This window comes from Oncorhynchus tshawytscha, linkage group LG19 (genome assembly GCF_018296145.1).
Source record: "Oncorhynchus tshawytscha isolate Ot180627B linkage group LG19, Otsh_v2.0, whole genome shotgun sequence".
Classification (NCBI taxonomy): Eukaryota; Metazoa; Chordata; class Actinopteri; order Salmoniformes; family Salmonidae; genus Oncorhynchus; species Oncorhynchus tshawytscha.
The window spans coordinates 16,049,134-16,068,124 of NC_056447.1; the positions used below are offsets into that span (position 1 = coordinate 16,049,134).

Consider the following 18,991-nt stretch of genomic DNA (forward strand, 5'->3'; position numbering starts at 1 on the left):
AATAGCCGACCAATCAGACTGTTACCAAACCTTAGGAAACTTTTTGAAAAAATGGTTGTTTGATCAGATACAATGCTATTTCACAGGAAACAAATTGACAACAGACTTTCAGCATGCTTATAGGGAAGGACATTCAACAAGCACAGTACTTACACAAATGATTGATGACTGGCTGAGAGAAATTGATGAAAAAAACATTGTGGGGGCTGTTTTGTTTGACCTCAGTGCGACTTTTGACGTTATTGACCATAGTCTGCTGCTGTAAAAACATATGTGTAATGGCTTTACATCCCATGCTATATTGTGGATAAAGAGTTACCTGTCTTAACATAACATAGAGGTTATTCTTTAATGGAAGCCTCTCCGACATAACTGCGAACTGTTATTCAGGTCCTGGACCTCTCTGGTCACGTCGTCTATTCTTTTGTTAGTGGAATCCACAAGTATTTGGACAAAACACTTTAAGCCATTTTCTTGTTCTAACAACTGCTTGCAGGTCTCTTTTTGTTCGTTTAAAAGATCCTTCACGTGTGATACAGAGACACCACTGTCCTCAATGGTACTCTCCCCGACTTTGGTCTTTGTCATGGTAGCTAGCAACGTAGGTTACGCTGTTACTCCTCGCAGTTCCAGACAGGGCAGGTTACAGAGAAGATTGAAAACAACAAACAGCAGAGATCTAGACAGCCACAAACCTGGTACAATCCGCAGACCCAGCCACAATGGCTAACCGCGGGCTGCGTTCAAGACAAACCCGCTAACTTGATATGCAGCTAGGCTTGCTGTGACACCAAATAGCTCCTCAGACCCGTCCTTGGTCGGCAGGATCACTGGACAGAGACTAGCAGTCCCAGCAACAAATCCCAACTGCGTCATGGGATCCAAACTAAGAAGTTGTACCCTACCAAGAACTTTCAATACACTTTGTAACAACAAACTTTTCAAAACCGAGCTCTTCCTCATTCCGTGTTCAACAGGAAGTGATGATTTTTGAGTCAATCTCTCCACTTTGAGCTAGGAGAGATTGACATGCATTTTATTTATGTTAGCTCTCTACGTACATCAAAGGGCCAGTTGTGCTGCCCTGTTCTGAGCCAATTGCTTTGTGGCACCTGACCACGACTGAACAGTAGTCCAGGTGTTACAAAATTAGGGCCTGTAGGACCTGCATTGTTGATAGTGCTGTTAAGGTAGAGAAGCACTTTATCATGTACAGACTTCTCCCCATCTTAGCTACTGTTGTCAATGTTTTTGACCATGACAGTTTACAATCCAGGGTTAGTCCAAGCAGTTTAGTCACCTCAACTTGCTCATTTTCCACATGATTTATTACAAGATTTAGTTGAGGTTTAGGGTTTAGTGAGTGTTTTGTCCCAAATTCAATGCTTTTAGTTTTTGAAATATTTAGGACTAACTTATTCCTTGCCATCCATTCTGAAACTAACTGTAGCTCTTTGTTAAGCGTTGAAGTCATTTCAGTTGCTGTAGTAGCTGACGTGTTGAGTAATCCGTATACATAGACACATCGTCTTTACTCAAAGCCTAGACAGCTGCCCTGGGGAATTCCTGATTCTACCTGGATTATGTTGTGTTAAAGAACACCCTTTGTGACCTGTTAGACAGGTAACTCTTTATTCTCAATATAGCAGGGGATGTAAAGCCATAACACATTCGTTTTTCCAGCAGCAGACTATGATCGATAATGTCAAAAGACGCACTAAAGTCTAACAAAACAGCCCCCACAATCTTTTTATCATCAATTTATCTCAGCCAATCATCAGTCATTTGTATAAGTGCTGTGCTTGTCGAATGGCCTGCCCTATAAGCGTGCTGAAGGTCTTGTCAATTTGTTTGCTGTAAAATAGCATTGTATCTAGTCAAACAAATTTTTTTCCCAAAGTTTCCTACGGGTTGGTAACAGGTCGGCTATTTGAGCCAGTTAAGGGGGCTTTACTATTCTTAGGTAGCAAAATGACTTTTGCTTCCCTTTCCACTAGGCTGAAATTGAAGATGTGGTAATATCATCTACTATTAGATGATTATTATGTGGATACAGACCCAGATCTGTTTTGTTATGATCGTCCATTCCCCTAACCACCTACTGTCTCTCAGTGTATTAACCATGATCTCATCTGCATGAGAGACAAAACTGTTCTGGCTTCATTTAGCATGGCCAAGCCAGCTCATCCAACTGGCCTTGTGCTGTCCTCCTGACTGTTGAGGCTGAGAGAGCACAGGAGCCAATCACAATGTTTCACCACATTCCCATTTGTTCTCTTGCAGTTTTAAGAAATTATGATAATGATGCCGACAATGACAATGTCCCAGAAAAGGTGAGTACAGATGTCGGGAAAACACTCAAAGTTAAGGGCCACTATTCTTGGTGTGAAATGTAACAATGTTTTCCTCTCGGTCTCAACAGCCAGAGAAAATCAAAAGGGAAACTCTGTCCATCTTGACCAAGCTTGAACTGTCCAAAAAAGATGCTGACAAAAAGACTGGTAAGGAAACATTTTTTTATTGTGTGCTTTAGTATTTATTTATTTGTCAATTTTATGTATTATATACTTTAAAAATAAGCCCTTCTATTTGTGCAACGTTTTCCCATATTCTCTTCCACAGACATAATGGAGGAGCTTGGGTTGGGTGATGTTGATGATCTTGAAGGTAATTTCACAACTAAATTAGTTAATTTACCACGTTCAATACCTTGAATCTACCATATAATTAATGTTAACAATTTCTTTCTTTCATTTAACACTTTTAAGAAGCAAAAAAAAATATTGCAGGTCAGTGCATACCTCCAGTAGGAATAGATTCAATGTTTTGTGATTCTATATAGTTTTTCTACTTGTAGTGCTACTTCATCGTCTGAAATGATTGACACTTGATGAAGATGAGCAATAATGACTGTATCAAATAAATTATTCTAATACTGAGCTATGTGGTATGCAAAAAAAAAGGTGCAATTATATTATTAATGTGGATGCTACTATGATTACGGATTATCCTGAATGAATTGTGAATAATGATGAATGACAAATTTAGTTTCAAAGATAATACCCCCAGGTAATGCTATCCTTCCCTGTCATTGGAAATGGTGAGAGGTTAGCATGTCTTGGGGGTATGATCTTTGACCCTCTGTAACTTTCTCACTCATCATCATTATTCATTCAGGATTATCTGTAATCAAGGTAGCATCCACATTAATGTAGAAGTGTTTAGAAACATATTGCTTTCTTATTTACAAAATGACAATCCATTATTTACCATTAATTTCTATTGGGCCCAAAATAATCTGAAACGCAACCAAAACAAACTGCAAATGCATCCAACAAGTTAACAACCTCTTTAGGATCGGACCCTTTTTTAAAATGTTTGCTTAAAATGACATACCCAAATCTACGGTTCAAGTCGGAAGTTTACATGCACCTTAGCCAAATACATTTAAACTCAATCTTTCACAATTCCTGACTTTTTAATCCTCGTAAGAATTCCATTTTAGGTCAGTTAGGATCACCACTTTATTTTAAGAATGTGAAATGTCAGAATAATAGTAGAGTATCATTTATTTCAGTTTATTTCAACAACTGTTTACAGACAGATAATTTAACTTATCATTCACTGTATCACATTCCTAGTGGGTCAGAAGTTTACATACACTCAATTAGTATTTGGTAGCATTGTCTTTAAATTGTTTAACTTGGGTCAAATGTTTTTGGTAGCCTTCCACAAGCTCCCAACAATAATTGTGGTGAGTTTCAGCCCATTCCTCCTGACAGAGCTGGTGTAACTGAGTCAGGTTTATAGGCCTCCTTGCTCGCACACACTTTTTCATTTCTGCCCACACATTTTCTATTGGTTTGAGGTCAGGGCTTTGTGATGCCCCTCCAATACCTTGACTTTGTAGCCCTTCAGCCATTTTGCCACTACTTTGGAAGTATGCTTGGGGTCATTGTCCATTTGGAAGACCCATTTGCGACCAAGCTTTAACTTCCTGACTGAAGTCTTGAGATATTGCTTCAGTATATCCACATCATTTTCCTTTCCTCATGATGCTATCTATTTTGTCAAGTGCACCAGTCCCTCTTGCAGTAAAGCACCCCCACAACATGATGCTGCCATCCCCGTGTTTCACGGTTGGGATGGTGTTTTTCGGCTTGCAAGCCTCTCTTTTTCCTCCAAACATAACGATGGTCATTATTGCCAAACAGTTTCATCAGACAAGAGGACATTTCTCCAAAAAGTACGATCTTTGTCCCCATGTGCAGTTGCAAACCACAATCTGGCTTTTTTTATGGTGGTTTTGGAGCAGTGGCTTCTTCCTTGCTGAGCGCCCTTTCAGGTTATGTTGATATAGGACTCGTTTTACTGTGAATATAGATGCTTTTGTACCTTTTTCCTCCTCTTTCCTCATCTTCACAAGGTCCTTTGCTGTTGTTCCGTGATTGATTTTCACTTTTCGCACAAAAGTATGTTCATCTCTAGGAGACAGAACGCGTCTCCTTCCTGCGCGGTATGACGGCTGTGTGGTCCCATGGTGTTTATACTTGTGTACTATTGTTTGTCCAGATGAACGTGGTACCTTCAGGCGTTTAGAAATTGCTCCCAAGGATGAACCAGACTTGGCTGATTTATTTTGATTTTGCCATGTCGTCAAGCAAAGAGGCACTGAGTTTGAAGGTAGGCCTTGAAATACATCCACAGGTACACCTCCAATTAACTCAAATGATGTCAATTAGCCTATCAGAAGCTTCTAAAGCCATGACATATTTTCTGAAATTGTCCAAGCTGTTTAAAAGCACAGTCAACTTAGTGTATGTAAACTTCTGACCCATTGAGATTGTGATACAGTCAATTATAAGTGAAATAATCTGCCTGTAAACAATTGTTGGAAAAATTACTTGCACAAGGTAGATGTCCTATCCGACTTGACAAAACTATAGTGTGTTAACAAGAAATTTGTGGAATGGTTGAAAAATTAGTTTTAATGACTCAAACCTAAGTGTATGTTAGCTTCCGACTGTATTTGCCTGTAGCTCAGGACCTGAAGCAAGGATATTCATATTATTGATACCAAAGGAAACACCTTGAAGTTTGTGGAAATGTGAAATTAATGTAGGAGAATTTAAGACATTAGGTCTGGTAAAAGATAAAACAAAGAAAAAAAACATGTGTCGCGCCCATCTTTGAAATGCAAGAGAAAGGTTGCAATGTACTGTTCCAGGTTAGGTGCGTTTTCGATTTTGGTCACAAAAATTTTGGCAGCAAAGTTCTGCACAGTTTTAGTCTGATCCAATGAACCACTGCATTTCTGTTCAAAATGTTTTATCAAGTCTACCCAAATGTGCCTAATTTGGTTTATTGATACATTTTCAAGTTCATAACTGTGCACTCTCCTCAAACAATAGCATGGTATTCTTTCATTTTAGTAGCTACTGTAAATTGAACAGTGCAGTTTGATGAAGAAGAATTTAAGCTTTCTGCCCATATCAGATATGTGTGATATGTCCTGGGAAATGTTCTTGTTGCTTACAACCTCATGCTAATCACATTAGCCTACGTTAGCTCAACCGTCCCGTGGGAGGGACACTGATCCTATAGAGATTTTAAGAGCCACAAGCTTATTCTAGTCATTGCGTGCAAGAAATATGGATCCAAATACTAAACCTTTGACTGCTTTATAAGAATCGGGGGGGTGTCAATAAATTTGACTTTTGCCTTTTTGACTGAAAAAAGGTACTACTTGTTAACTTCTTACGGATTAAATCCCGTTAATGGGATCGATTTGACAACAGTCAGTGAAAGTGCAGGGCGCCAAATTCAAAACAGAATTAAAATTCCTCAAACATACAAGTATTATAAACCATTTTAAAGAAACGTGTTGTTAACCTCTCTGGGAAAATGCAGAGCGCCAAATTCAAATAAATTACTATAAAAATCTAACTTTCATTAAATCACTCATACAAGATAGCAAATTAAAGCTACACTTGTTGTGAATCCAGCCAACATGTCAGATTTCAAAAAGGCTTTTCTGTGAAGGCAAACGATGCTATTATCTGAGGATAGCACCTCCGTAAACAAAGAGAGAAACCATATTTCAATCCTGCAGGCGCGACACAAAACGCAGAAATAAAAATATAATTCATGCTTTACCTTTGACGAGCTTCTTTTGTTGGCACTCCAATATGTCCCATAAACATCACAAATGGTCCTTTTGTTCGATTAATTCCGTCGATATATATCCAAAATGTCCATTTTATTTGGCGCGTTTGATCCAGAAAAACACCAGTTCCAACTTGTTCAACGTGACTACAAAATATCTCAAAAGTTACCTGTAAACTTTGCCAAAACATTTCAAATTACTTTTGTAATACAACTTTTGGTATTTTTTAACGTAAATAATTTCTAAAAATGAAGACTGGATGATCTGTGTTCAATACAGGAGGAAAACAGACTGTAGCATGCTTTCTGGTCATGCGCCTCTATCTAACAGTACACTTCAAGTGACCCTTGTTCAAGATGGCCGTACTTCTTCATTACACAAAGGATAAACCTCAACCAATTTCTAAACTGTTGACATCCAGTGGAAGCGATAGGAACTGCAAGAAGGTCCCTTAGAAATCTGGATTCCCAATGAAATCTCATTGAAAAGAGTGACCTCAAAAAAACAACATCTGAATGGTTTGTCCTCTGGGTTTCGCCTGCTAAAAAAGTTATGTTATACTCACAGACACGATTCAAACAGTTTTAGAAACTTGAGTGTTTTCTATCCAAATCTACTAATACTATGCATATCTCATCTTCTGGGGATGAGTAGCAGGCAGTTGAATTTGGGCATGCATTTCATCCGGACATGAAAATACTGCCACGGACATAAAATAAGTTAATCCAGCCACAGTGTCCCATTTCAAAAAGGCTTTACGACGAAAGCATACCATGTGATTATGTTAGGTTAGCACCTCATCACAGAAAAACAGCCATTTTTCCAGCCAAAGAGAGGAGTCACAAAAAGCAGAAATAGAGATAAAATGAATCACTAACCTTTGAGGATCTTCATCATATGGCACTCATAGGACTTCATGTTACACAATACATGTATGTTTTGTTCGATAAAGTTCATATTTATATCCAAAAATCTCAGTTTACATTGGCGTGTTATGTTCAGAACATGCAGTGATTTTGCAGAGAGCCACATCAATTTACAGAAATACTCATCATAAATGTCGATGAATATACATCTTTTATACATGGAATTAAAGATATACTTCTCAATGCAACCTCTGTGTCAGATTTTAAAAAAGCTTTACGGAAAAAGCACACCATGCAATAATCTGAGTACAGCGCTCAGACACCAAAACAAGCCATACAGATACCCTCCATGTTGTGGAGTCAACAGAAGTCAGAAATAGCATTATAAATATTCACTTACCTTTGATCTTCATCAGAATGCACACCCATGAATTCCAGTTCCACAATAAATGTTTGTTTTGTTTGATAAAGTCCATCATTTATGTCCAACTACCTCCTTTTTGTTCGCACGTTTAGTTCACACATCCAAATTCATGAGGTGCAGGCACACTTAGTCCAGACCAAAAGTCAAAAAAGTTATTTTGCAGTTCGTAGAAACATGTCAGTTGATGTATAGAATCAATCTTTAGGATGTTTTTAACATAAATCTTCAATAATATTTCAACCAGACAATTCCTTTGTCTTTAGAAATTAAAAGGAACGCAGCTAGCTCTCACGGCAGCGCGCATGACTTAGCTCATGGCATTCTGCTAGACCCCTGACTCAAACAGCTCTTATTCGCTCCCCCTTCACAGTAGGATCCTGAAACAAGGTTCTAAAGACTGTTGACAGTTAGTGGAAGCCATAGGAAGGGCAATCTGACCAAATTTCCACTGAATATTGGATAGGCAAAGACTTGAAAACCTACAAACCTCAGATATCCCACTTCCTGTTTGGATTTTTTCTCAGGTTTTTGCCTGCCATATGAGTTCTGTTATACTCACAGACATCATTCAAACAGTTCTAGAATCTTCAGAGTGTTTTCTATCCAAACTATAATATGCATATCTTAGCTTCTGGGCCTGAGTAGCAGGCAGTTAACTCTGGGCACCTTATTCATTCAAGCTACTCAATATTGCCCCCCATCCATAAGAAGTTTAACAAAATATCTTTCTCTGAGCATTTGTATTAGAATTAAAATAATTTAATTTCCAAAAATGTTGGTGTACAATATAGCTAAGTATTTGAATTATTTATTTTATACAGTCATTATTGCTTATCTTTATCAAGGGTGTCAATAATTTCAGACCACACTTTAGATTTGGGGTAAGGCCCTGTGTTAGACTAGCGTCCTGTCCAGGGGGTGTACATAAAGCTGCCTCACGCTACAGAAACAGGAGATAGGCTCTTGCTATGAGCTGTTCTGGCTCAATCAAGCCAAGGCTTGTGTAAGGCTACTTACTTTGCTAAAATTGATCCCCTCAGACATGCTGATTGTCTGACTTGTCTCCGTGTTGCTGCTGCAGATGCCTCTGATTGGGACACGGCCAGCACCGCCAGCAGGAGAACCCTCCCCGGCCATGGAGTGCCTTCCCCCGGTGGCGAGGAGCTGAGGGAGGAGGCCTCTTCCCGATCCCCCGTCCCTCTGCCGGCTGTCCAGGAGCAGGAGCCAGATGCATTAATAGCGGAGAGGAGCGGTCCTGAGGAGAAGAGACACTTTCTTTCGGAGAGACCCCTCCCATTGGCCAGCCCGCGCTCCCTTACCCCTCAAACCCAACCCCAGCCCTGTGCTCGGAAGATGCTACTCCAGAGAACAGAGAGTGAGGAAGGTAAGGGAGTAAGGAGATTATAGATACTGCATGTACTTTTGAGTGTATTTCTGGCTAACTTTAGATGGGCTTTTTGTCCATTGGTGCCAAGGATGTAAGCAGTGCATAAATTTACTTTTTCTTCCTTGTTCTTAGACTTTAATTGGGATTCCAACCACGTGAATACCTCCACCCCCAGCCCAGTCAGGACTGGGAAGCAACTACCAAACGTAACAGAGACCGTCGCAGTGTTGAAACCTAGTGAGTAACCTAAAGTTTACCTAATTAATTAGCGTTGATTTAAGACTGACTATTTGCAGACGTACATCCACTGCTGCTCTTGTTAAAACAGGTTCTATATCTCCCTGCAGATAACCCTCTGCATGAGCCCTCGCCAGTGAAGCAAGAGAGCGAAAGCAGTCCAGAGCCAGAGGAGCAGGCACAGGAGGTGGGGGCCTTAGTCTTACAGCATCTCGTCTCTCATGACCCACTACACCACAAACTGCCTTATGAACACCCTATGTAGCCCCTAACTGACACAGTAGGCAAAACTATACTGAACACAAATATAAACGCAACATGACCTTGACTGCAGTTCGGCGTCGTAACGGTATTCAGTGGGACGATTTTGACATTCGCTGGCCACTGGCAAGCTGGAGAAGTATGATGAAGATGAAGCTCGGTTTCAACTGTACCGGGCAGATGGTAGACAGCGTGTATGGTGTCATGTGGGCGAGTGGTTTGCTGATGTTAACATTGTGAACAGTGTCCCATGTTGGAGGTGAGGTTATGGTATGTGCAGGCATAAGCTACGGATAACGAACACAATTACATTTTATCGATGGCAATTTGAATGCACAGCGATACTGTGACGAGATCCTGAGGTCCATTGTGACTATATGCGTAGGCCCTCACCGGTGAAGCAAGAGAGTGAGAGCAGTCCAGAGCCTGAGGAGCAGCCACAAGAGGTGGAGGCATTAGTCAGAGAATACCATCTCCAGTTTACCTAATCTCCTACCCCCACAAATCACTACATTCCCCTACTTTAAATTGATTTAGTCTTTCTTATTTTACCACCTCAACCCTGGAGAGGAGTAGAATGGGCTCAATCAATATGCGACGAGGTGCAACCCAAAAATAATATAAACATTTTGGAAGTAATAGCCGAAACTCACACTAATTCAAATCTAGATATTAAAATCATGACCGTTTGGCCATGACTACCTCCACACCCCCTCGTCACATTTTGTACATCATATTACTGTAGTGTACAGCATTCCCCTACCTTACAATAAAGCCCATCATTCACCTGGCATAGCTACATTTCATCCACATCACCCATCTCATCTGCCATCATCCCCTTCACAACAAACTGGCTTATGAACCACCAATGTAGTCCCTCTCTCAACCAGTAGGCAAAACTAATTGCAATGACATCATTGAGTTCATTGCTTGTATAAGGACATTTTGTGGACGTCTTTTTAGCATCCAAAAAATACATATTTATCTGGTGTAAATTGATTATCTGAACAGATAATAACCAAAATATCTATGTTCTCTCTGGTTGTAACAACGGCTATATGACTTCCCATCTTTTCAACCAGAACCCGTTTAAAATCAGAAAATGTATATCATTAGTACATAATGTTCCAAATTTTGACTGCTGGCCACTGACTATTTTATGAAATATTAGTCTTGTTATTGTGGCAAAGTGGTACAAGTTTGAATGTTACCTGCATGCCCCTACACACAATTGTTTTTTAATGTTGGCGTTTTCAGTGTTTTTGTGAACATTCATGCTTTGTATACCCTAATTGTAGATCCCATTGTAGGCATCTGTGTTAACACCATTTCCTTTGTCTACTCATGCCATCAAAGGAGAAAGACGTTGCATCAGAGTTAGACGTAAGTAACCCGTACCACCTTGTCCCTGTCGGGTCCCAAACTGGGGAGGAGCAGGAGGAGGACAAAGAGAAAGAAGGGAGATATATAGTTAGAGAAAGAGAGGGAGACGGTAAAGAGGAAGAGCCAGGCTGGGAGAAACATTATGGGAAGATCTGGGTGGAGTTAGAGAAGAGGGAGGTTAAGTCCTCCTACAGGAACGTGGCGGCCGAACTGAAGCAGAAATTTCGAAAACTTCCAGCTGAATCCGCCTCTGACGAAACTACAGAAGAAGAAAAACAGGAGGAGAACGTAGAGATAGTTGAATCTCCCGCCAGAACCACTGAGGAAGAGTCGAGCAACGAAGAGGTGGGGGAGCCTAAAGTCTGTCTGTTGAGCAGGGCAAGGAGGAGTAGCAGCAATGCAGTCCTGCTGACCATTCTTGAGCAGAGGGGGTCCGGGCTGGAGGACTCTCTGACCGAGTCGGCTGACAACTCCCTATGCGAAGACAGGACTCAGCATGGTGACACCCCCGGGAGTCCCGACCTCTCCCCCAGTGCCGAGGACAGTGAGATGGGGGACCTGGAGCTCCTCTGTGGCATTGAGCCAGAGAACAGGTCTGCTTTGCCTCAACTGTTTGGGGAAATCAACAGAGAGCGAGAAGTAGACTACAATGTCGATGATGTCACCAAGACTTTCACAGATTGCAATGCAGCCTCAGTGGAACTCAAATCAGACAATGTTCATATGGATTTGTCCTTGAACAAAGGAGAGTCCAACCCTAGCCCAGACAAAGATGCCACTACCAAACCAAAGCCTGCCGCAGAGGACCGTTGGCCAGGGCAAGTCCAACAGGGCGATGAGACGAGCCCCTCCATGTACGAAGAAGAACCCGAAGTGTGTCCCTCCCAGTCTCAGCCCTCCTCATTGAGCAATGTGTGTCCCCCAGCTCCTTTACTTCCCTCAGACGAAGAGCTGGAAGAGGACCTACAGAGGTTCAAGCACGAGGTAGGGATGCTGAAGGTTGTGTTCCTGGATTTGGAGAAAGAGAAGGCCCTGCTCTGGAAAGAGGTAGAGGATTATGACTACCCTCGCTCCCGTTATAGTCCCCCCAACTCTTTCTTGTTCTGTCTCGCTTTTTCTTTCTCCGCTTTTTCCATTCCATCACCTCAGCTGAGTCTGTGTGAAAAAAAAAAAATCAATGCCAGGGAAATACCTCTTGTAGACAACCTGTTTCACTCTTTTTTTTTCGACTTCCTGCCATTCCTCTTTTATTTTATTGGAAATGGTCGACATTTAATCATTTTTTTTATGAAGCAAAGTGAGCGTTATTTTTCTCATTGTCCGCGCCAGTTCTTCACTTCATCAACCACTCCCTCACCTAATGAGGTGCAGAGTGACATTTAACACCTCATTGGCCTCGTTTAAATCTCCTCTCTCCTTTCCTACTTTAAGCTGATTGACATTAAAGATCAGCACTATAAATGTCAGTCACACACAGGCCTCAGGAAGCTTTTTCTTTTTTTCTTTCTTTTTTCTCTCTTTCTTTTTCTTTCTTTCTTTCTTTCTTTCTTTTTCTCTCTCTCTCAGCTGTAGTAGCGTGTACTCCCAGGATTTCACCAATGCCTCATCATCCACACTCAAAGGGGCATCGTCCATCCATCTTCTCTTGTAGTGATTTGTTTTGTTTATTGTTGGGTCTTTTTCTCCATCGGTGTGCTTTGCATGCAGCCACATGTTGAGAAAACAGTTGTTTGCTACTCTGGTCATTTCTCATTTGCTCATTTTCCCTAGCTGGTGTGATTTAAAGTGGTAAAAGTTTACCTATAGAAACGCCTTTCTTTTCTATGAAAAGAAGCCAAGTTGGACTGATGTGTTGGTGTAGCAGTAGTTTCATTTGTGCAGTGTTTTGTGCATGTTTTTGTGATGACATTAAAGCGTTAGTTCAGCCAAATCTGCAAATATTAGCTAATGTTAGCATTTTTGAACAAAGCCCAATGTAAGCCAATGTCCCCTAGATGGCATGCTCCAATCATCTCAAAGTATCTTCAAACCAAGTTGTTGAGTTAATAAATCATTAAAAAAATCAAAAATAATGTTTGATGATTTGGGCATGCTAACTGAAGGACATTGACTTACATTGGTCAAATGCTAATATTAGCGTTTGGGGCAGTGGCTAGTTTAACAAAACCAAAGCATGGATTGCTTTCTGTCCTTATCCATTTGTTTTTGCATGAAAATGCTGATGATTTCTAGGTAAGGAAGTTTACACATGTTTACACAAGTACATATATTTATACCCTCCTTCGAGGCTGAGTGTCCTCCTTGCACATCTGGACAGCCAATACATCTGTTGCTAGGCAGGACTTTAGTGATGATTGTTCTTTCTCACTTCATCTGACCTCGGACCGAATTCCTCTCTCCCCCCTAACTCATTGCTGTTTGACCTTATCTGTGACTTGAACCAGACCGTTCTGCACTCCCTTTTCTCACTCAGTAGATGCAATAAATCAATTAATCAAATGTAAATAAGGCTTTATAAATACATCAGTCGATGTCACAAAGTGCTGTACAGAAATCCAGCCTTAAATCTTAAACAGCAAGCAGTTCCATCCATGCAGTTCTAATAGTGTAAGGTATTTCAAGTTAGAATTTCAAATCCAACTAAATTAATTTGAAAACACCCTTAACTAAAACATTTTGGCCAGCCTTTTGAATGTGTTTTTCCAGGCATTTTGGATAATGTCTGCTCTGTGAAAGGTTAACATAGCTGTATAGTATTGCATAGGAATGGAGCTGCCTGTAAAGCTGTGGCATCCCTGTAATTAAGCCTAACTAATAGTTGCATCCAAATGGAACCCTATTCCCTACGGTGCACTACTTTTGGTCTAAATTAGTGTACTATCTAGGGTATATGGTGCTATTTGGAGCATATTACATGACGGTGTTAGGTCTCTCAGGAGAGGGGTGACAGACTCAATTATGTATGGTAGTATACCTGCTCCAAAACACATTTTAAAGGCCTGCTTAAACTTACCATTCTCAAATAGTATGTGTTATGTTAATTCTGCAGCTTTGATCATTAAACATTTACCCTGTCTTTTCAGGTGGGCGAAGACGAGACAAAGGCCAACATGGAGGTGCTGCAAAAATCAAGTGCCTCACGGGTTGCTGGAGGATCAATGAGCAGGCGATGTGAACGTGAACTAGACAAAGAAAAAGAGGAGAAACCTGAGACCAGTTTAGCACACCCTAAAGTGTCACGCAGTGGAAATGGAGCAACAGACAGTGAACATCAGCTCAGAGCAACAGACCGTATTACCCAAAGACACGGGTCCAAAAGTCCAAAGAGGTATGCGTCTTTGTTTAGATTTAGCCCCACCCCAATTAATACCCTTTGCTTTGTTATTGTGCATAGATTTAGGAGCCAGGCAATAAGGTTCCTGAAGGACAGAGGACAATCAAAACATGACTGACAGAATCAAGAGGCCTATAAGGCTTGGAGCAGTTATTTGCAAGAGTGGGATCAAATGAGCTCAGATATTAGTTGTAATTGTCACCTAAAGACCAGCAGTCCAAAGGCAACCAAAGACATTCGGTTACAATTATCTCCCTACCGCTCACCCTTGGCCCAACCCATTTCGATAAATGCAGCTCTGTAAGGTGAAAGCAATATAGTGGAAACACTGCCACTTCCTTGCTTATACTCATCCAAGGGTCGAATTTATACCAGCTGGCAGACAGGCATCTTCCATTATCATACCCTGGTCCACTCTAAGACAATCCCTTGTTACAGCTGTACTTTGGTTTAGTTTTGATTCCATCCCCTGTCCTTTACCTTGCTGCCACTGCTTAAATGACACCTCCCACTCCAGAGCAATCAACCATATTCCCAGCTATTGGCTACGGCTACATGTCATGGGGCATGACGTTCACCGCTAGGTCTATGCTCTCCCTAATGCGCTGACAGGGCCCTGGAGGACCAACTACATCAGCAGCAGAAGAACGAGGAGGGAAGAGCTGTATCTAACGAGGCCACCTTACAGTGTCCCTTTCTGGGGGGAGCCAGGCATGGCCGAGCCCCCCAGGCAGCTAACCATGTTAACGCAGGAGACCCCCTCTCAGTGTTTGACGATAGTACTTTAAGTGAAGTGTCGGACGATGATGGAAGGTATATATGCAGTATGCCATTTTACTACATAACTGACGATGTCACTAACTCTGACAGTTTAATGATTGGTGGTGGGATATGATCTGGACTTTTCTTTTGACTTAATCTGTTATATCTCTCTATCTTCTGCTTTAAAAAAGGGTGCATGTCAAACTCTTAAACTGATCATTTTGAAAGGTTTACTGTGTTATACCATCGCGCTTCTACAAAATATGTCGTGCTGCTCGTCGGAGAGCTTGAGGAACGAGCATTCGTGACATTTTCCAAAATAATCTTTCCAACTCTTGTTCTGTTTGTGTTTGTTTGTCGTTGTCAGGGCTCTCTCTGCATGGCATCAGAAAGACAAGGTAAACTTCTGGCATCGTCATTTTTCTTTTGGTCTTTTTTCCCCTCCACTTTTTTTAAGGTACATTACACTCCAAAATCAAAGGTTGTGAATTCATGTCTAGGCTATCTGTTTTGTAGATCTACCACAGTACAAAATTAATGGAAATGATAAACACTTAGTTCACTAGAGCTGGGACGATTAACCAAAAATTACTGACACCGACACTGCCTTCCTCTTACCAAATCATTTTGCTTACGTCGGTAATGTTCAGTGATTTTTCTACAGAACGTTCCTGTAGACTGTTTAAAACCATTATTTGGTCAACAGTAATAGCCTATGCATGATGTTGATTCCTACTATAAAAGTATCAGCCTGTCCCCGTTTCCCTTTTGACTGCTGTGTGTTCGAGGCACTCTCACTCCCTCTACCCACTAGAGTGCGCACGGAGGGAGAGCTGTATTTTGATATGCACAAGCGTATGACCGTTGCTCAAAATAGAATTACAGGAAAAATACAGTATTCAAAGCAACTACTGTTGTTCTAGTAACATAGAGAAGAGGCACAGCTTTCTGTGAGTATATAATGTATCAACTCTTAATTAATATTGAAGGAATGGCACCACTTTAGGCTATGATGTATGGTTTTGATGTGCCCGCAGAGTGGAGCGCGTCATTTACGGTGAATAGGCCTCATCAAGTATTTGTATGTATTATGGATCCCCATTAGCTGCTGCCAAGATAACAGCTACTCTTCCCGGGGTCCAGCAATATTAAGGCAGTTGTACATTTAAAAAAAAAAACATTACAATATAGTCATAACAGATTTCACAACATATTAAGTGTGTGCCCTCAGGCCTCTGCTCTACTACCACATATCTATAACACAAAATCCATGTGTACGTGTGTGTATAGTATAAAAGTGTGTTTGTATGCATGTGTCTCTTTGTGTTGCTTCACAGTTCTGTTCTATAAGGTGTTTGTTTTTTTTAAATCAAATTTTACTGCTGGCATAAGCTACTTGATGTGGAATAGAGTTTCATGTAGTCATTACTCTATGTAGTACTGTGCGCCTCCCGTAGTCTCTTCTGGACTTTGGGACTGTGAAGAAACCTCTGGTTGTATGTCTTGTGGGGTATGCATGGGTGTCAGTAGTTCAAACTACTGTTCGGTGCATTCAACATGTCAATACCTCTCACAAATACAAGTAGTGATTTAAGATTATCTCTCCTCCACTTTGCGCGAGGAGAGATTGACATGCATATTATTAATGCTTGCTCTCTGTGTACATCCAAGGGCCAGCCATGCTCTGAGCGGATTGCAGTTTTCTTGCAATATCAGTTCTGTTATACTCACAGACAATATTTTGACAGTTTTGTAAACTTTAGAGTGTTTTCTATCCAATACTAATAATAATATGCATATATTAGCAACTGAGACAGAGGAGCTGGCCGTTTACAATGGGCACCTTTTCATCCAAGCTACTCAATACTGCCCCTGCAGCCATATGAAGTTAATAGGCACCGCATCGATTATATGCAATGCAGGATAAGCTAGATAACCATACATGGTTGATGATATTACTAGTTTAACTAGCGATTATGTTAAGATTGATTGTTTTTTATAAGATAAGTTTATTGCTAGCAAGCACCTTCCCTTGGCTCCTTGCTGCACTCGCATAACTGGTAGTCAGCCTGCCACGCAGTGCAATGTAATCGGCCATAATCGGTGTCCAAAAATGATGATTACCGATTGTTATGAAAACTTGAAATCGGCCCTAATTAATCGGCCATTCCGATAAATCGATCGACCTCTCATTGTTATTCCTCTTGTCCCGATGGGTTAGGGCAGCGTGATGGCGATTGCATCGTCTGTGTACCTATTGGTGCGTTAAGCAAATTGAAGTGGATCTAGGGTGACAGGTAAGGTGGAGATGATATGATCCTTGACTAGTCTCTCAAAGCACTTCATGATGACAGAAGTGAGTCTATTAGTGACAGTCAATTAGTTCAGTTACCTTTGCCTTGGGTACAGGAACAAGGAACATCTTGAAGCATGTGGAGACAGCTGTAGCCTATAGCCTATGCACAAAGATGTAAGCAAATTCATCTCTAAAGAGATCAAAGGAAATCTGATCATTCTGGATCCTATTTTGACAGGTTGCACATCAAAATATCAATCATGCATTCCCTGGATATAATTTTTTAAATTTTGTATTATTAGGTTACTTTAATTATAGGCTATCATCTACATTTTCTTACTTGGCACAGGGAATTATTATTATTTTTAAAAACATTTTAGGGTTTGTGGCAAAAATCCAATGCAAATCAATGGTACCTTTGGGGAGAATTGGGTAAGTTGTGCCAAAGGGTAAGTTGAACCACCCCTTGTTTCTAGGAAACCATACACAAAATGAATCATGTGACCAAATATTTAGAAGACGTAGTCATTTCATGGAGTCTGAAGGAATAAACCACATGGAATAAGTTGTAAGCAAGTTGGGTCCAAAAAACTGATGTTCACAATGTGTAATTTATTTATTGTGCTATAGGTTTGATGATGGGAAGTTTTTCAGGACAAAGAAACGGAATGGAGCTAAGCACAGGCAAAATCCTAGAAGAGAACCTGGTTGTCTGCTTTCCATCAGACGTTGGGAGATTAATTCACCTTTCAGTCGGACACTAACCTAAATCCCAAGGCCAAGTCGACACTGGAGTTGCTTACCAAGAGACAGTGAATGTTCCTGAGTGGCCGAGTTACAGTTTTGACTTAATTCTGCTTGAAAATGTTTGGCAAGACTTGAAAATTGTTGTTAGCAATGATCTACAACAAATTTGACAGAGCTGGAAGAATTCTGAAAATAATTATGGGCAAATATTGTACAATCCAGATGTGCAAAGCTCTTAGAGACGTACCCAGAAAGATGCATAGCGTTAATCACTGCCAAAGATGATTCTGACACTCAGGGATGTGAATACTTATGTAAATGAAATATCTCTGCATTTCCTTTCCAATTAATGTGCCACATTTTTTTTTACGTGACTTTAAGTGACTTCATTGAGTTACACAATCAATTTTAGATACTTGAGAGTTTAATGTCAAACCCCTCAGTTCTAAACTGATGACTTGGGATGTGGACTTTTGAGGTCTGAAAAAATCTGACAAATGTTGATTTTGGAGTGCAGTGTCCCTTAGAAAATATCATGAGTTTAGTAAAGAATTAGCAAATTACATTCAAACATACACTATATCCACGTGTAAAAGTTAGTATGTAGTGTAAATCTTTGATCTGTTTTATGTTGCGTCCCCAACCTCAGACTGCTGGCGAGATTGAGATGGCGGAGGACTTTGATGAGCTCACACAGTCATCGGACACGGCCACATCTGACCTCGAAGACCCCACCTCTGGCTACCGTCACGCCTCTTTTCTCATCAAACAGCTCGATTCTGCCACTTTAGGTACACATGGCCCAAAATCTACCACTTTAACCAAGTCTTTTTTGTGATGATTGGGGACTAAAGTTTGTTTGGGGGTAGTGCAGTGCCTAAATTGCTGTAACACATGTATGTCTAAATCCATCTCTGTAGATAATATCAGCTGATATGTTATAAGCACAATGTAGACTTTGTATCCTAGGCTCTATCTCAAACTGTCTTTCCATGATTCCTCGCATTCTATCTCCTTGCCTCCTTCATATTTGAGGAGAAGATCCAAGGTCCCTCGCCTTTGACATTTATCTCCAATGCATTTTGAGAAGGAGGCGAGAAATCCAGGAAAGATGAATTGAGGGAGACC

General features: G+C 40.8%; 1 protein-coding gene across 4 annotated transcripts in view; it reads left to right on the plus strand.

Moving 5' to 3' along the window:
* Window positions 1-18,991, plus strand: part of si:ch211-272n13.3 (ankyrin repeat domain-containing protein 26) — a 97,939-nt gene that overhangs the window by 37,002 nt on the left and 41,946 nt on the right. For 3 of the 4 annotated variants that reach the window (XM_042301371.1, XM_042301374.1, XM_042301373.1), the window contains 11 exons: window positions 2,284-2,333; window positions 2,423-2,501; window positions 2,623-2,667; window positions 8,538-8,840; window positions 8,976-9,080; window positions 9,191-9,267; window positions 10,698-10,724; window positions 13,808-14,052; window positions 14,671-14,871; window positions 15,188-15,218; window positions 18,513-18,654. In XM_042301371.1, the coding sequence (XP_042157305.1) occupies window positions 2,284-2,333; window positions 2,423-2,501; window positions 2,623-2,667; window positions 8,538-8,840; window positions 8,976-9,080; window positions 9,191-9,267; window positions 10,698-10,724; window positions 13,808-14,052; window positions 14,671-14,871; window positions 15,188-15,218; window positions 18,513-18,654 (1,305 nt within the window). The remainder of the gene's footprint in view (window positions 1-2,283; window positions 2,334-2,422; window positions 2,502-2,622; window positions 2,668-8,537; window positions 8,841-8,975; window positions 9,081-9,190; window positions 9,268-10,697; window positions 10,725-13,807; window positions 14,053-14,670; window positions 14,872-15,187; window positions 15,219-18,512; window positions 18,655-18,991) is intronic. The other variant, XM_042301372.1, reaches the window with a different exon arrangement.